Raw genomic sequence first — 14438 nt, 5'->3', positions numbered from 1 at the left:
GTTATTCAACCGAACTGTGCTCATGCTTGGAAGAGGATGGAGTTTAAGAGCTTGTAGAAGTCATTGAATAATTTGAATATGAAACAGTAGTGAATGGAGTATGAGAACTTGTTGCAGGCACTAGTTCACACAATAGGTCTAATTTCGGATATTTGAAATAGCAAGACAACACTTTATTTTATTTTTAACAATTGTCATTCTTACATATCTCTCGAAAACGGAAAATTTGAATTATCGATTAAGACATTAATTTAGGATTTATCATAAGATTTTAAAAATCGAATGACTAATTGACGATTAATCGGTAATTTATCGAATTAGTCAAATATTTTTACATGATTATCAATTTCGGTCAATTTTTATAACAGTAAAAATTGCACATAAATAATAATCATTTTTATGTTTTTTTATCTTATCATTCCAGAAAAAATCCTGACAGCAAAAGGACAATACAGTCAATTTTGTACAAAAAAACACAGCCCACCGATTAATCAGACACAAAAAAGAAACACTTTATCCAAAGTGAATCTAGTATCTTACACATTCTCTACAACACAAAGCATGGCTTGCAGAGTTGGCAATGCTGTCTTCTTGTTCTTGACATAATACTGTATATAACTATAAACCTATACATACATATATTCTTACATTTATTTACCTATCTTTAGAGCAGTTAAGCTGCTCCAATCACTTCACCTAACTCTCCTCTCCCTCCCCTCTCATAAATTTACAGGCAATTACAATTTCTAGAGAGAGAGACTGAGTAATTCTAGAGAGAGAGAGGGAGAGAGAGATAGCAGGAGAGATAGAGAGAGAGAGAGAGAGAGAGAGGGAGAGAAGAGGGAGGGGGAGAGAGAGAGAGAGAGAGAGAGAGAGAGAGAGAGAGAGAGAGATGCCATTAGTGAGAGTAGAGGTGAGAAATGAGTATAAGTTAGGAATGAGGGAGATATACAAAGATGAAGATGATCCGAAAGAGATGTTAGATGGAGTAGTTGTTGCTGGACTTGTTGGCATTTTACGACAATTAGGCGATCTTGCTGAGTAATTTTCGATATCTCTTTTGTATATTTGTTCGTTACATGTGATGTTGTTGGATTCTGTTGGTTGAATTTTGGTGTAGAATTGTAAAATTGAGGGTAATTTATGTAATTATTGATTTACAGTGAATTAGTTTAATTTGAGTTTGTTAATTTGTGATTGTCTAGGGTGAACACTGTGAAGTTATTATGATCTAGTTGAGCTACTTTGCTAGTACCTTGCTATAGGTTTCTTTAGAAGTCGGGGAATTTAATATGGTATCATACCATTGAACACCTTAGGATTGGTTTTTTAGTGGAGTCGGGGAATTTAATATGGTATCATACCATTAACACCTTAAGATCGGTTTTTCAGTGGAGTCATGTAACTTAATATGGTATCAGAGTAATGCTCCGGGGATTTTGGAGTAATTCAAGTTCAAATACTGATATTTCTAATTTTAGTAGCATACTAACATCAAGGTTAGACTTTGTCACCAAAAAATGGGCTCTTAGTGGTTAAATACTCATTACAAATTTATTGCTCAATACCAAAGCAAGAGCTTTTGAGTGAGTGTTTAAGATATACGGGTCTAGTTAAGTCACTCTGGTTTTAATTTGAGTTTTTAAAATTTTAGGAGAGTTGGTAATTTATAAATTATATGTGATTCACTTGGTGAAGTTGCATGTAGAATAGGAGTTCAGCTCATATAAGTGCACATGTAAGTGTTGCACTTGCATAAGCTTTGATTTGGGTTTTATGCAAAGAGAAGTTGAAAAATGAATATGTAAGTGCACTTGTGTATATAAATACACAACACATGTTAGATATTTGACGTATTATTCAAATATATACCAAAACAGAAAATTGTAATAAGTTAATAGAAACTTGAAATATGTAAACGTTCATTCCGATTCAAATAACCTTTGAAAATTGCTTGGGTTGCAGAGAGACTTGGTTCGGTCTAAGCCGAAGGAATAGGCAGTCGTCCAGATCAGTTCAAGTGGCGCAGGACCAATAATGTGCACTTAGCAGATCAGCTCTATGTTTAAAATAACAGCTAAAACTGCCTCCTTCAATTTCACATTAGTTGTTAGTTTACAAGTCAGATTGTGGATAAGCATACTTGACCTTTCTTTTAAGCTTTGCATATGGCTATGCAAATTTAATACTGTCTCAACTCAAAGGACATTTGACAAGAATTGAACTCTAAATATATGCATAAATGAAATTTGAATGAGTGCTAGTTATACTGTGTAATGGTATTATCATCCACTGTTGTTTTAAATATTTAGTTATGTGCTCATGCTGTTTTTGAATTTTTTTACTGATACATGGTCTACTACTTGTGATAGATTCGCAGCAGATGTTTTTCATGGCTTACAAGAACAAGCAACGAATACATCTTCTAGAAGTCATAAGTTAATGATTCGTGCGCGAAAAATCGAAGCCGCCGTTTCTCCTCTTGAAAAGTCTATATTAGCTCAGAGAAGCCACTTACACTTCGCTTACACAACTGGTATGGCTCTGATTCTAACCCAAACATTTTTATGACCATTTCTGTTCATTGTTCAGTATTTAATAAGTGTCTGGTCTCCAGTAAAATTAGTAACAATTTAACTCCTCAGCCAAAATATATTTTCAGGATCTAGCTTTGCACATGGTTTCTAAATTGATGAGTATTTTGTTTTGATTATTTTTTCTTTGCGCCAAAAATAGTTACCAGTATAAATTCGCATGTTTCTATATTTAGGTATAAGATAATATTGTGCTAGTATCTGATTTGCTATTTTATTCTTGATTGTATTCAGCTGTAATTAAAGGAGCTTCTTCTTTTCTTTTCTTTTCTTGTACTAATTAACGAAGTTGAACATACATTTATTAGTATAACGTATGGAGATAAGAAGGCTCTATGTTACCCAGGTTTAGAAGGGCTTTTTTTTTCCTGTTTCCAGGCTGCGGCAATAAGATGATACCTGACCTTTGACTTTTATAGATGTTTGACTTTTTAGGTCCAAAATTATAGATGCCTTTTTCTTTATCTTTTTGGATCAACTTAAACTTAAAGGGTAGTGTGGTTTTTACTTTGGATTCTTGTAGCTCTCCCACATGTTCATCATTTAAATATCTCTAAATTTATTGTTGCTGTTGAGTATTGACCATTGTAGCATTGATAATTTCCCGAGATTACTAAATACAAGAGGGTGAACTATAACTAATGAACTAAAGTATTCATAGCAGAATTTATAAGCTTCACTACTAGAATTCATATAGGTAGTCACAGCTTGCTCTGGTATAAGTACTTTATCTTGTACAAATGACTTGAGTCTTTTTTTTCTTTTTCCATTGACTAAAGAAAATGACTTAAAAATCGTTTTTGAAATAGTTATCATTTAACTTATTCAAATAATATATCAGTGTTTCAAGTCATTTACAGAAAGCAGTTGCTTTGCAGGTTCCCGCTGGCATGCAGATATTCAAAGTGAACAAAATCACTTCATATATAGTGACTTGCCAATGTTTGTTATGGACTCATATGAAAAATGTCGTAGTCCCCCACGCCTGCATCTGCTTGACAAGTATGGCCCAACCTTTTAAATTTTTAAAATGATTTCTTGTGACCAATGACTTAAGATTGTTAAATGTTCAATCTTCTATATAGGTTTGACACTGGTGGCCCAGGATCTTGCCTAAATAAATATTCAGATCCAACCTTTTTCAGGAAAGCGTCGGCTGGCTTTGATGAAACATATGCTGAAAATTTTTCAAGACACAAGAAGGCTTGTAAAAGAAAGGTACCTGTTAAAACTGCTTTGAACTTTCTTTTGTAGGTTTACCCCATAGCAGACTAGACAAGCAGGTTATTCAGATTTCAGATTTTCAACAATCATTTTGTGTATTTTTAATTCTTCAGGATGCTTGAAATTTATTTGAGGCTTTATTAACCTAAATTTAGTGGACTAACAGTTATGAATTATGATAAACTCAATCATTGCCTATAATATTATAAATTCTTTTCTGATCTTTTAATGTTGATCCTTTTTACATAAAAAATCAAGAAGAAGAGAACATGGGTTCCGAATGGAGACAATCCACAACATGCTAATCATGGTACCCCAACATCCAGTCACAGTGGCAGGTACCATCTTATGTTGCATGTGAAGTACTCGGTGTTTGAAGTTCTGATATCTGTCACTGTCAGTCATTATATATATACTTCTTGATTTTATACAAACTCTTATCAACCGACCCTGCAGATTGAATTATGCTTCCCAGAACCTTCATTCTCCATCTCAGACCATCTCAACAGATGATGATGCAGTGAAATTCGAAATAGGAAGCCATTTAAACTCTTCTGATTCTAGAACTGCAACAGGACAAGGAGAATATGTTTTCAATCCAAGTTGCACCTTGAAGTTTGATGGTCGTGAACCTGAGGAAATCTCTTCTCAGTGGACAACGAATAATAGTGATACCCTTGATACATTTTCTCTTACTGAGCAAATTAAAGTTGCAGATGATGATATTGAGGAGCAAACTGGTGCGAGATCATCTTGTATCACTTGGGATGAAAAGACAGAAATAGTGGAACCTACAGGACCACAGTATTATTCTGATGTAACCATGGAGGAGCACCCTACGATTTTCGATCCAATTCTATTAGATGGGGATGCTTCTAACCTTGAAACTGATTACTGCAGTAACAAAAGTACGCCAAAATCATTCCATGCTGCACATCAACTTGATGAGTATGAGAGTGATACAGACATTTACATGGATTCACGTAATACCATGGATTCAGAATCAGAAACTGATTTAGAATGCCAAACGAAGCGAGAAGTGAAGCAGCTTTCAGATTTAAACACAAAAGCAATTGATAATATTTTAAATCGAATCAACCCAGAGCACATGGAAAGCAATTCAGCAATCATTGCTTCTCAAGTTCCAGGTTGTATCTCCACAAATGTTGCTATATTGGAAGACAAACATAACTTGTTTTCCCTGGGATCTACCTCTGTCCTCAGTGAAGAGACATCCACTGCTAAACCGATTTCTGTATCCCCAGAATGTCATGCAAAGGCACAGTCTCCTTGTTACACTGGCAAATCTTCAATTTTGGACAGTCTGCCTTCCAGTGATTTAGTCGAGAGTAATGATATTACTACCCCAAACATAGAAATTCCTGTCAGAAATTTATCTTCCTTTGACTCAAGGGATCCAATTTTCCGGGCTTTAAAGAGTGATACAGTCTTAAGCAGTGTTTATGGGTCAAAAGAGTCTCCGTCAGTGCCTTCAGGTGTTGCTGGAACAAACTTTTGGACGAATGGTGGACTATTGGGACTTCAACCATCAAAACCTCCAGACTTCAGTGCCTTGAGTCCTATAAATCATGAATCCATGGCTTCTTCAAGCCGAGGTAACGTTCTTGAGGGCAAGGAAATTGCATTAGAAACCAATACCTGTGAGGGTTTTAAAATGTCTAAACAGAATTGTAGCACAAAAGGAACCATATCACACTATAATGATCGGAAAGATAGTACCTCTATACTGAAAACATCTCTGAGTTCTTCACAAACTCATTTAGACAGTAAACATGAACGTACTGCTAATTTTCACCATAATTATAGTCAGTCTCAGAATCTACCTTTCTCTGAAACCAGTATTATGGTTCCTGGAACTGAAAAACAGGATAATTCAGACATTAAAGCTGCTATATCTCTTGGATATTGTGACAGAAATTCATCTCAGATTGAATTAAGCAGTAAATTACTTGAAAACGGTCAAGGTAAAGTATGTTCTTTCAGTGAGGACAATCCTCCTAACCTTTTTACAACTAGTATATCTGAACAGAAGAATGTGCATCAAGAATTTCAAAATTTCTCTGGTAAGACCTTCATAGAGCAGTTTGGAAGTGGATCTCCATTTGTATCACCTTCATCATCCCCACCGCTTGAACATATGAAAATATTTTTTCAGCCTATACAAGGTTTTGAGGTATCAAAGCTGAAATTGGATTTTGATGGAAGTGAGTCTTTTGAAAGTAGTAGAGGTGTCTTTCCTTCGTTTCAATTAGTCCCAGAAGAGTCGCATACATTGCAGGACATTGATTCAGACTCTGATGACACCTTTTGTGATTCTTCTCCTCACAGGTCAGCTGATTGTCTCAGTCATTACTCAATTTCAGATTCTGAGGAATGGAAATTCATCGAATATCCTACAGGCAATGATGGTGATATATATGATGCTCTATGCAGAAACTCAGTAGAATCAGTTTCAAGCAACCCATATGTTGGGAGAATAGCTCCGGGAGTAATCACTAACATTAGCGGACTTCCAAATCTATTTTATGAGATGGTTATGAAACATTCACGAACAGATCTTCCAAGTTTCGATACTTTACATGATTCAATCAGGGGGGAGTTGCACAATAATTCTGAAGCAAAGTATGAACCAGATTTGGAATCTTGTAAGGATCCTACACTTTCACCTTCTCTCCCTCCAATAGAGTGGTCTGGTATGAATCAAAATCCAGATATGGTAACTGAGAACCAAGTTCCTTCAGTTCAAGCCCTAAAACATGCATTTGATCAGAAGATTCTAGTTTCCGCAATATCCCAGAAACAGAAGCTAGCACCAGTTGAGGAAGATAGTACGGGGACAATTGTACGTACAAAAAATAGAAAGGTATTTACATAATTATCACTTTTAATGCAATTAGATCATGTCATTGTTTCTGGTATAATATGTTGATGCATAGTGTCTAAAGTTCTGCATGTTGGAGCAACTACCGCAAATTTAATGAAGGTTTATAAATATGATATGTGCAGCATTCAGATGGCCAGAAGCTCAATTTAGAGAAGGATGCTAATCAGTCCCCAGACAGCAAGGTGACAGATGAAAACGAAGATTTCCTTCAACAAATTAAGGCAAAAGTAAGTCTTCTTATTTAAAGTTTCTCGAAGGATATGAAATTAGTTAATGTTCTGTTACTTTAAATAATATATGATCCAAGGATGCCCTCCTAACACCTAAAGATTATAGGAGAGGCTATAACTTGACATGGTAACAGAGCTGAGTGAGTGTAGTATATTTTATATCATCCGGTACCTCTCTAGTTGTTTAACTTATTGAAAATTCTGTAAGGTAATTGATTAATATGTTTCTAAAAGTCGTTAAATGTCAGTTTTGTATAATTTCTAGGTAACTATTTCTATTCAAACTCAATCATGCCTAACCAACCAATGCTTTCTTACAGTCCCTTACCCTTAGGCGCACAGTAACCAAACGGCCTAATCTTGGTCCAGGAGTGCCTACAAATGTTTCAGTCACTGCAATTTTGGAAAAGGCAAATGCAATTCGCCAGGTTCATTTCAGCATCCACAACATATACCAAAGTAAAAACCTTTCCACCTCTTTCTACGTTCATTTAACATCAAGTCTATTTTACAGGCTGTTGGAAGCGACGTGGGGGAAGATAACGATAGTTGGAGTGACTGAGATCTTAAATTTTTTCAATGATGGTATGATATACGAGTGTTAATAATTACAGTTCTGTATATTCATAGGTAGTTATTTTGTAGGATATTTGTTGCATCCAAATAAGGTTATTTGTTTCTGTATCATCAGTTTATGTTTTAAGGAAATGGATCAGAGAGCAAGCTCCGCTACACTATCCCTATTTCTGCATAGTGCCTATATGAATAAATAACATTTGTCTTTCCACTTGTTCTATCCGTCTGTCCTTCAATTGCAAGTTATACAATCACAAACATTCAAACAGATTTTTACAGTTCCGGAGATGATTGTTATTTCATTGATGTTTGAAGTTAAGAACTGCGAAAGTATATTCCTGTCTTGTAGATTGACCGGAAGCCCCTTTTTTTGAAAGTTGAACACACGCACACACACGCCAGGAGTCGAACTCTTGACCTACCTTAGAGAAGCCAAAACCTCAAAAGTGCACCGACTCTTTGAGGATATTCGAAAATTTAAGAAGGATAGAAGAATGTCGAAACAATTGTAGATAAATTTCTGCTTCCTATATGATAAACTTACATTCAACATCATCTGGCGAAAAAATAAATTACATTCAACATGCAACATAATATCAAAATTGCTCCATCAACATTTTATTCTCCGCACAAATCGAAATTCAATTCATGCATTACTCTGGACGCTAGCTAGATCTTTCAACTGCGATCATCGTTAATTATTTGAATGAATACCCATATCAGCAAGGAGCTTCTCGCACTCCGGGTTTGCTACCTTTTTCAAGAATCCGAGGGGATTAGCCATGCGAGCATCAGTAGCCATGCCACTGTTAGCTGCAAGAGATATTCTTGCCGCGTCTTTAAAATATTTCTCAACACTGATCTCAGAACAGTCAGGATCAGGGCTCTTAACTAGTTTAACCTCGCAAATGTCGTCTTCATAATCTCCGTCCACAGAAATGTGGTATGTTCCGGTGTTATCAGTAGTCGCTTCTTCGCCCTTGAGTGTCAGGTTAGTATCTTGTTCTCGGTTCCTGCACTCCAAACGGACGGTGGCACCTGTCATATTCAAAGCCACACATGCATATTGTTAGAAAAAAAATGATGCAGAGGTTCGGAAAACTGATAAGGTACTTATAGTGGTTCAACAAATAAGGTCATTTACGACACAAAACCAATAAGGTAGTTGCAGTGGTTCAACAAATAAGGTCATTTACGAGAGAAAATCCCAATAAGATACCTGTAATGCAGGGCCGGCCCTGAGATTCGAGGGGCCCTGGTCGAAATCAGTTTATAGGGCCTTAATATATATATCATGGTAATTCATATATATTTACTTTAAAAAGTTAAAAAAAATTTGGGTTATGTGTCGGGACCCTAAGCGCAAGTCTTGCTCGCCTATAATTAGGGTCACCCCTGCTGCATGTAGTGGTTCAACAAATAAGGTAATTTAGGACAGAAAACTGAAGTATCAGTAAATGTGGTTTAATACCTTTTAAAAATGTGCTAAGTTTAGTGACGAAATGAGCACGGCAAGGATCGCAATAAACTTGACCTCGAATCTCGAAGTGACCTTGTTCAGATTGAGCAGTGTAGACGAGGGATAAGAAGAACACACTGATTACAAATAGTATTAGTGTTTGATATGGCTTGGTCATTGTACTGTGTTTATGTAACTAAATCTCCTTAATTAAGCAAGACGCTTAAAGTACAGATAAGGTGTAATTTGTACTAACAATTTGTATATTTTTTTATCGAATGGGATTTGAAATTAAGAGAAAAAACTTGTGTAGTAGAGGTTGCTTTATATTGTAGTTGGATAGTTAAGTTTGTAAGGCTGTTAATTAATCACATCTGGTGATTGTATTTGTGGCTCAAAACATCTAATTGACTTAATCTTTCGAATTTCTATCAAATCGTCCCTTAAACATAGACGAAAGAATCTCTCAAAGGCCTGTCTGCAAGTTGACAAGTTCCCAACAAATCAATTGGTAATTCAATTTTAAATTAATAAAGAAGTGTAAAAGGCGTAGTAATATGTCGCATTTATTTCATATATTAAGTAAAATTACAACAAGTTATCTAGTCTAGCGAAATAATTAGGCCACATTTGTTACATAATTTGTAACGTTTATTGATTTATATGAGAGACACATCTGTATTGTCAAGATACAATAATCTGTCGCATTTATTTCGTACATAATAAGTATATAATTACAACAAGAGCTAAAACTTAATATCACAATTTGAAATGAAAAAATAAATCAATATGGACAACATATGTCACAACAAGAGTTAGGGTACAGTAATCTGTCGCATTTATTTCATATATAGTAGTAATTACAACAAGAGCTGGTTAGCGAAGCAACACAGATATCCGGCTAACATTTAATCACTATTAGGAAATGTAAAAATAAATCAATATGAACGCACAACATATATGATACAATTATGTGAAAAGAATATGGTTTCTGAAATCTACAAGCAGCTAGCTGGTACAACTACACCGGAAGCTGTTCCTCCGGCATTATCACAAGATGCTGAAGATGGTTGATTTCCATAAGTGAGCTTCACATTATCTAGTTTTATTCGACTGCACGGATTCTTTTTACTGCAATCAAACTGCACAGAGATTTTCGTTGCTGATGATCCGTGAATATCTTCGTAGCTTATGTCACTAATCTTTACACCAGAATTCTGAAATAAAGAAATACATGTTAGTTAAAATGTGGACTTAATTACAGATTTCTCGTAAATATTCAGAACTTGATCTTATATCATACCTGTCCTGGGCAATTCTTGTTGTTAGGGCAGTAATTTTGGTCGATTACGATAGGATTGTTCACGTTAACCATTGTAATATGCTGGAAAAGTACATTTCGAACGAAACCGGAGCTTGGTCTACCCCATGATTTTATTCTGGCGCCATTTTGGGTTCCGGTAAATGTTACTGTTTTAACTGTCACATTCTGCACTCCTGGTTCTTGCAAATCTTTACCTAAACTACCGATACTGCAAGAAAAACAGTTTCAAGATTTGGCCGAAATTCTGACTAGAAGTTACAATTAATTTTTCACGTGCCAACAAATTTAACCTGATCAGAAATGTGCGTTTTTCTTGTAGTGTGCATGGTATAAGAAAACGCGTAGATTACAGTTTAGCTTCAATTTAAGTATAGAGGGTAATATTTGAAACTAAATGTATCATGAGAATGAATTTGGAAGTTTACCTGATTCCGTGGCCAGGGCCGCACAAGACATTTTCGATCCACAAATTAGTTGTGCCTGCGCCTATAGAAATACAGTCATCTCCGGTACTGATTTTCGAATTCAAAATCATAACACTGGACGACTGTTGAACGTGAATTCCGTCGGTGTTAGGGCTATTGCCAGATGCCTGAACATTGACTCCTGACATCTTGACATTGTGACAGCCATTGAAGACAATGTGGAACATTTGGCTGTTTAGTGAAGTTAGTCCTTTTATCATGATATTCTTTGAGTTGGTAAACCTGAGTGTCTGCAATATAAAAGTTTGTTATGTATCAACTTAAATAAAGTTTACGGGTGGCCTCTCTGCCCATCCTCAATGTTAGTGAAAAGCAACTCATGTAGACCCTATACGTTCCTCACTTTATAACTTCAAAAATTCCTATCAAATAAAAAAAACTTATAAAGTCTTTGGGAGGGAGGGGGGCGAGAGAGAGAGAGAGGGAGGGAGGGAGAGAGAGAGAGAGAGAGAGAGAGAGAGGGAGAGAGGGGGAGAGAGAGAGAGAGAGGGGGGGGAGAGAGAGAGGGGGGAGAGAGAGAGAGAGATTTTACACGAAAAGTTTTTTAAAAATATTGTAAAGGTGTTAGAGGAAGACCTAAACGGGATGATAAACATACCGTGGCTCCACTAGGACAGCGCTTCCCTGCTCTTTTGCAGTTCCACAAATTTGTGCCTTGTCCATCAAGAATCCCACCTTGAATAGTAACACCATCAACATATTCAAAATGTAACCAGTTCCCTATATTTCCAATAGCCCAAATATCAGCTGGAGCAACCAATGTTCCATCTATTTGAAATGTGACACCTTTGCTCTTGCATTGCCCACTAAACTGTGCATCTCGAAGCAAGTATCTCCCAGAAGGTACATATATTGTTGCAGGCCTTATTGATCCACATGCTGCACCCCATGCACTTAAAAACGCCTTCGTCGAATCCGTTTTTCCATCCGGCTTTGCTCCATAACTTTGCACATTGTATGAAACTGCTGATTCTGAGACTACTAATGAATATTGCAAGAACAGAACTAAGAAAGCTTGAGCTACAAGTAGACAACTGAGATTCATCACCATTTTTCTGTTCCACTAAGAACCGAGATAAAAGAATATGTAAATTATGTGTTTTGTAAGATGAGAAGTTGAGGAAAGATTAAGGGAAGAGGGAGCTATTTATAGTTGCATGTTCATGTGAAGTAGTACAAACTACAAAGCAGTTAGATGTTAACACAAGAAACTATTTCTAAACGAGAATGCTGCTTTTATTTCTAACACTCAACAGTCATCTCGGACAACTTCCTTTTAAACTAATTATTATAAGCTAAAAAATGAAAATATGATACTCCCTCCGTCCCACTAAATTGGGGAGGGGATCGGCACGTATTCTAAAACTTCGGTAAAACATAGTTTCCTAAATAATTTTTAATATTTGTTTATTTTAAAAAAATATATAAGTTTTAAACTTTTATATAGAAAAAGTAAATTTTAAAAATAAATTATAGAATTATATTTTATAATAACTTTAAAATCTGTGTGAAGTACGAGGAAACGAAATACGAGAAAAAAGTATGTAAAAAATTGAGGTGGTAATTGTTTTTGCTAGTGGGGTATCTTTATATAACTAGATATTATTTTGTGGTTTATAAAACATTATCAACATAATTTGCGTCATCATTCAGTGAAACCGGGAAGTGCATGAGCACCAATTAACGTCTCCTCTTTTTTTTAATAAAGAAAACGTCTTCCTTTTTCGTGCAAAAACTCCACATGTTTGTTACGAAATTGGAAGAAAGTTGTATAGGACTGGTCACATGTTAACGAGAGATCACAAAATTAAGATGCTACGTTTTCTAAATTTGTTATTAATTCTTTTCCTCAAATAATGTGATAAAATAACATGATGGTATATAAATAAATTTATTTTAAAAATTTCTAGATGTGATAAATGACATGATATATAGCTCAGTATTTTAAAAAGTGCATTAAACGGTCGCCAAAACGACTATTTAATAGGATCGTACCATAAATCGCTTCAATTTAATACTAATCAGATAATTAAGCGTTTTTAAAAATTATGCGGCCTTGTAAATAGATAAAACGGTGGTCAAATCGATTTTGACTTGTCAAATTTTGATTCTAAATATTAATATTTATTTTAATAAAGCAATAATCTTGATTAAAAAAGTAAAAATATATAAATATATAAAATATTAAGAAAAATCTATGTTTACATTCTTGAACTTTATTTTTTTCACAATTTAAGTGTTACACATATTATTATTATATATTAAATTTAAAATAAATATTACTAGCGTATGACCCGTGCGATGCACGGATTGCTTTTAGCATGATTTTTAATAATATAATTATATCTTAAAATTATTATATTTTGATATATATTTTCAATAGTTTGAAAAATAAATTTGAAGAACATAATAAGTTATAATAATAAATGTTTTGTGATAAATTGAGACTTGACTGAAAATAAATAATATAATATAATATGTTGTTCACGGAACTCGAGCCCTGTAATATAAAAGTTTAAATGTAATAAGTTGTTGACGGGGTTCGAACTCTGGATCATGAAAGCAGTTTAAATATTAATATAATATTATTGCATCCAACAGTTCACATCTATCTGACTTTAAATCTGACGGTTGTTATTTCACGTAACAAACAACTATACCGAATAACATGTTACCAAATAGAGGGTGTTCTTAATTTTGTTCATTTAAAACTTTTAATGATATGATTTCATAATAATTATATTAGTAGACGTATATGTTCATAGCTTTTTAGAACATTTAAACTTATTTAAAATGATAGTATTGTTAAGGGGGGGAATGTTATTATAATGAAATTATTTTTTTAGTGAGGGTAAAAATATAATGTCTCCATTATGTTCGGACCTTAAAAAATATTATTTTAGCATGGTAATTACTTAATCGATTAACTATAATTTTGATAAAATATATTTGAAAAAGACAATATTATTGATTGAACGATATAGTTTCATTGATAATTCTATGTGTATATTTTTAAAAAAAAAATTTAGTTTTAATTAAAATTTGATTTTTTAGTTGCATCAATAGGATACTAATTATACTTATTCTAATTTAATTTGATTTATCACAGATTAGTGGTTTACATTATTTTATTTTAGCCTGATACCCAATATACCGACCCAATCAAACTAATTATTTTTAGTTTAATTTTATTTTTTTTAAAGTCTTGATCAATAAGATAATTTTGTTTTAAACTGAATAATTAGTATATATGATTTTATTTTTTTTGGTCGAATTGTATTTCTATTTTAGTTTTGTGTTAGTCTGAATTAGTTATGTAATGTATTTTTTTATCCTGGATAAATAAAATATATTATTATGTTTATCCAAGCTCATTAGTATAAATATTTTTAGGAGGATGGATAGTATTATTATTTTATCTTAGTCTGATTCACATGATATATCAACTAAATATTAATAATTAGATTTATTTTGCTTAAATTTAATTTAGCCCGTAGTAACAAATTAGAATAATATTGAACTCGATATGAATTAAAATATAAATTGATAGAAGAAGTTGAATTTAATATAAATTATAATGATATAGAGTTTGATATAAAATATAATTGAAATTGGTAAATCAACAGAGGAAATTGACTTTA

At 33.9% G+C, this 14438-nt stretch overlaps 3 protein-coding genes across 10 annotated transcripts; 1 reads left to right on the top strand and 2 right to left on the bottom strand.

Moving 5' to 3' along the window:
• Window positions 1-505: 505 nt before the first annotated feature.
• On the top strand, window positions 506-7742 carry LOC141696895 (protein SCAR3-like). 8 transcript variants are annotated; one of them, XM_074501031.1, is made up of 10 exons: window positions 506-1041; window positions 2373-2536; window positions 3473-3596; window positions 3680-3812; window positions 4077-4156; window positions 4275-6167; window positions 6273-6702; window positions 6846-6950; window positions 7274-7381; window positions 7468-7742. In XM_074501031.1, the coding sequence occupies exons 1-10, from the start codon at window positions 893-895 to the stop codon at window positions 7513-7515; spliced, it is 3234 nt and encodes a 1077-aa protein (XP_074357132.1). In that variant the 5' UTR covers window positions 506-892; the 3' UTR covers window positions 7516-7742. The 8 variants fall into 8 exon arrangements, with proteins under 8 accessions (XP_074357132.1, XP_074357130.1, XP_074357129.1 ...); XM_074501034.1 differs by adding an exon at window positions 1966-2039 and having other exon boundaries at window positions 902-1041; window positions 4275-6702; XM_074501035.1 differs by adding an exon at window positions 1966-2039 and having other exon boundaries at window positions 902-1041; window positions 3462-3596; window positions 4275-6702.
• Window positions 7743-8026: 284 nt separating this feature from the next.
• LOC141696897 (olee1-like protein) lies at window positions 8027-9282 on the bottom strand. Its single transcript, XM_074501036.1, has 2 exons — window positions 9001-9282; window positions 8027-8567 (listed from the first exon to the last, which is right to left on the bottom strand). The coding sequence occupies exons 1-2, from the start codon at window positions 9164-9166 to the stop codon at window positions 8224-8226; spliced, it is 510 nt and encodes a 169-aa protein (XP_074357137.1). The 5' UTR covers window positions 9167-9282; the 3' UTR covers window positions 8027-8223.
• Window positions 9283-9986: 704 nt separating this feature from the next.
• LOC141698270 (polygalacturonase-like) lies at window positions 9987-11855 on the bottom strand. Its single transcript, XM_074502945.1, has 4 exons — window positions 11396-11855; window positions 10738-11027; window positions 10292-10520; window positions 9987-10205 (listed from the first exon to the last, which is right to left on the bottom strand). Exons 1-4 carry the CDS (start codon window positions 11846-11848, stop codon window positions 9987-9989), a joined length of 1191 nt encoding a protein of 396 aa, XP_074359046.1. The 5' UTR covers window positions 11849-11855.
• Window positions 11856-14438: the final 2583 nt, after the last annotated feature.

The sequence above is a fragment of the Apium graveolens genome, chromosome 11 (genome assembly GCF_009905375.1).
Source record: "Apium graveolens cultivar Ventura chromosome 11, ASM990537v1, whole genome shotgun sequence".
Lineage (NCBI taxonomy): Eukaryota > Viridiplantae > Streptophyta > Magnoliopsida > Apiales > Apiaceae > Apium > Apium graveolens.
Note: the sequence above shows the minus strand (reverse complement) of the source record. Positions and strands in the feature narration are given on the sequence as shown.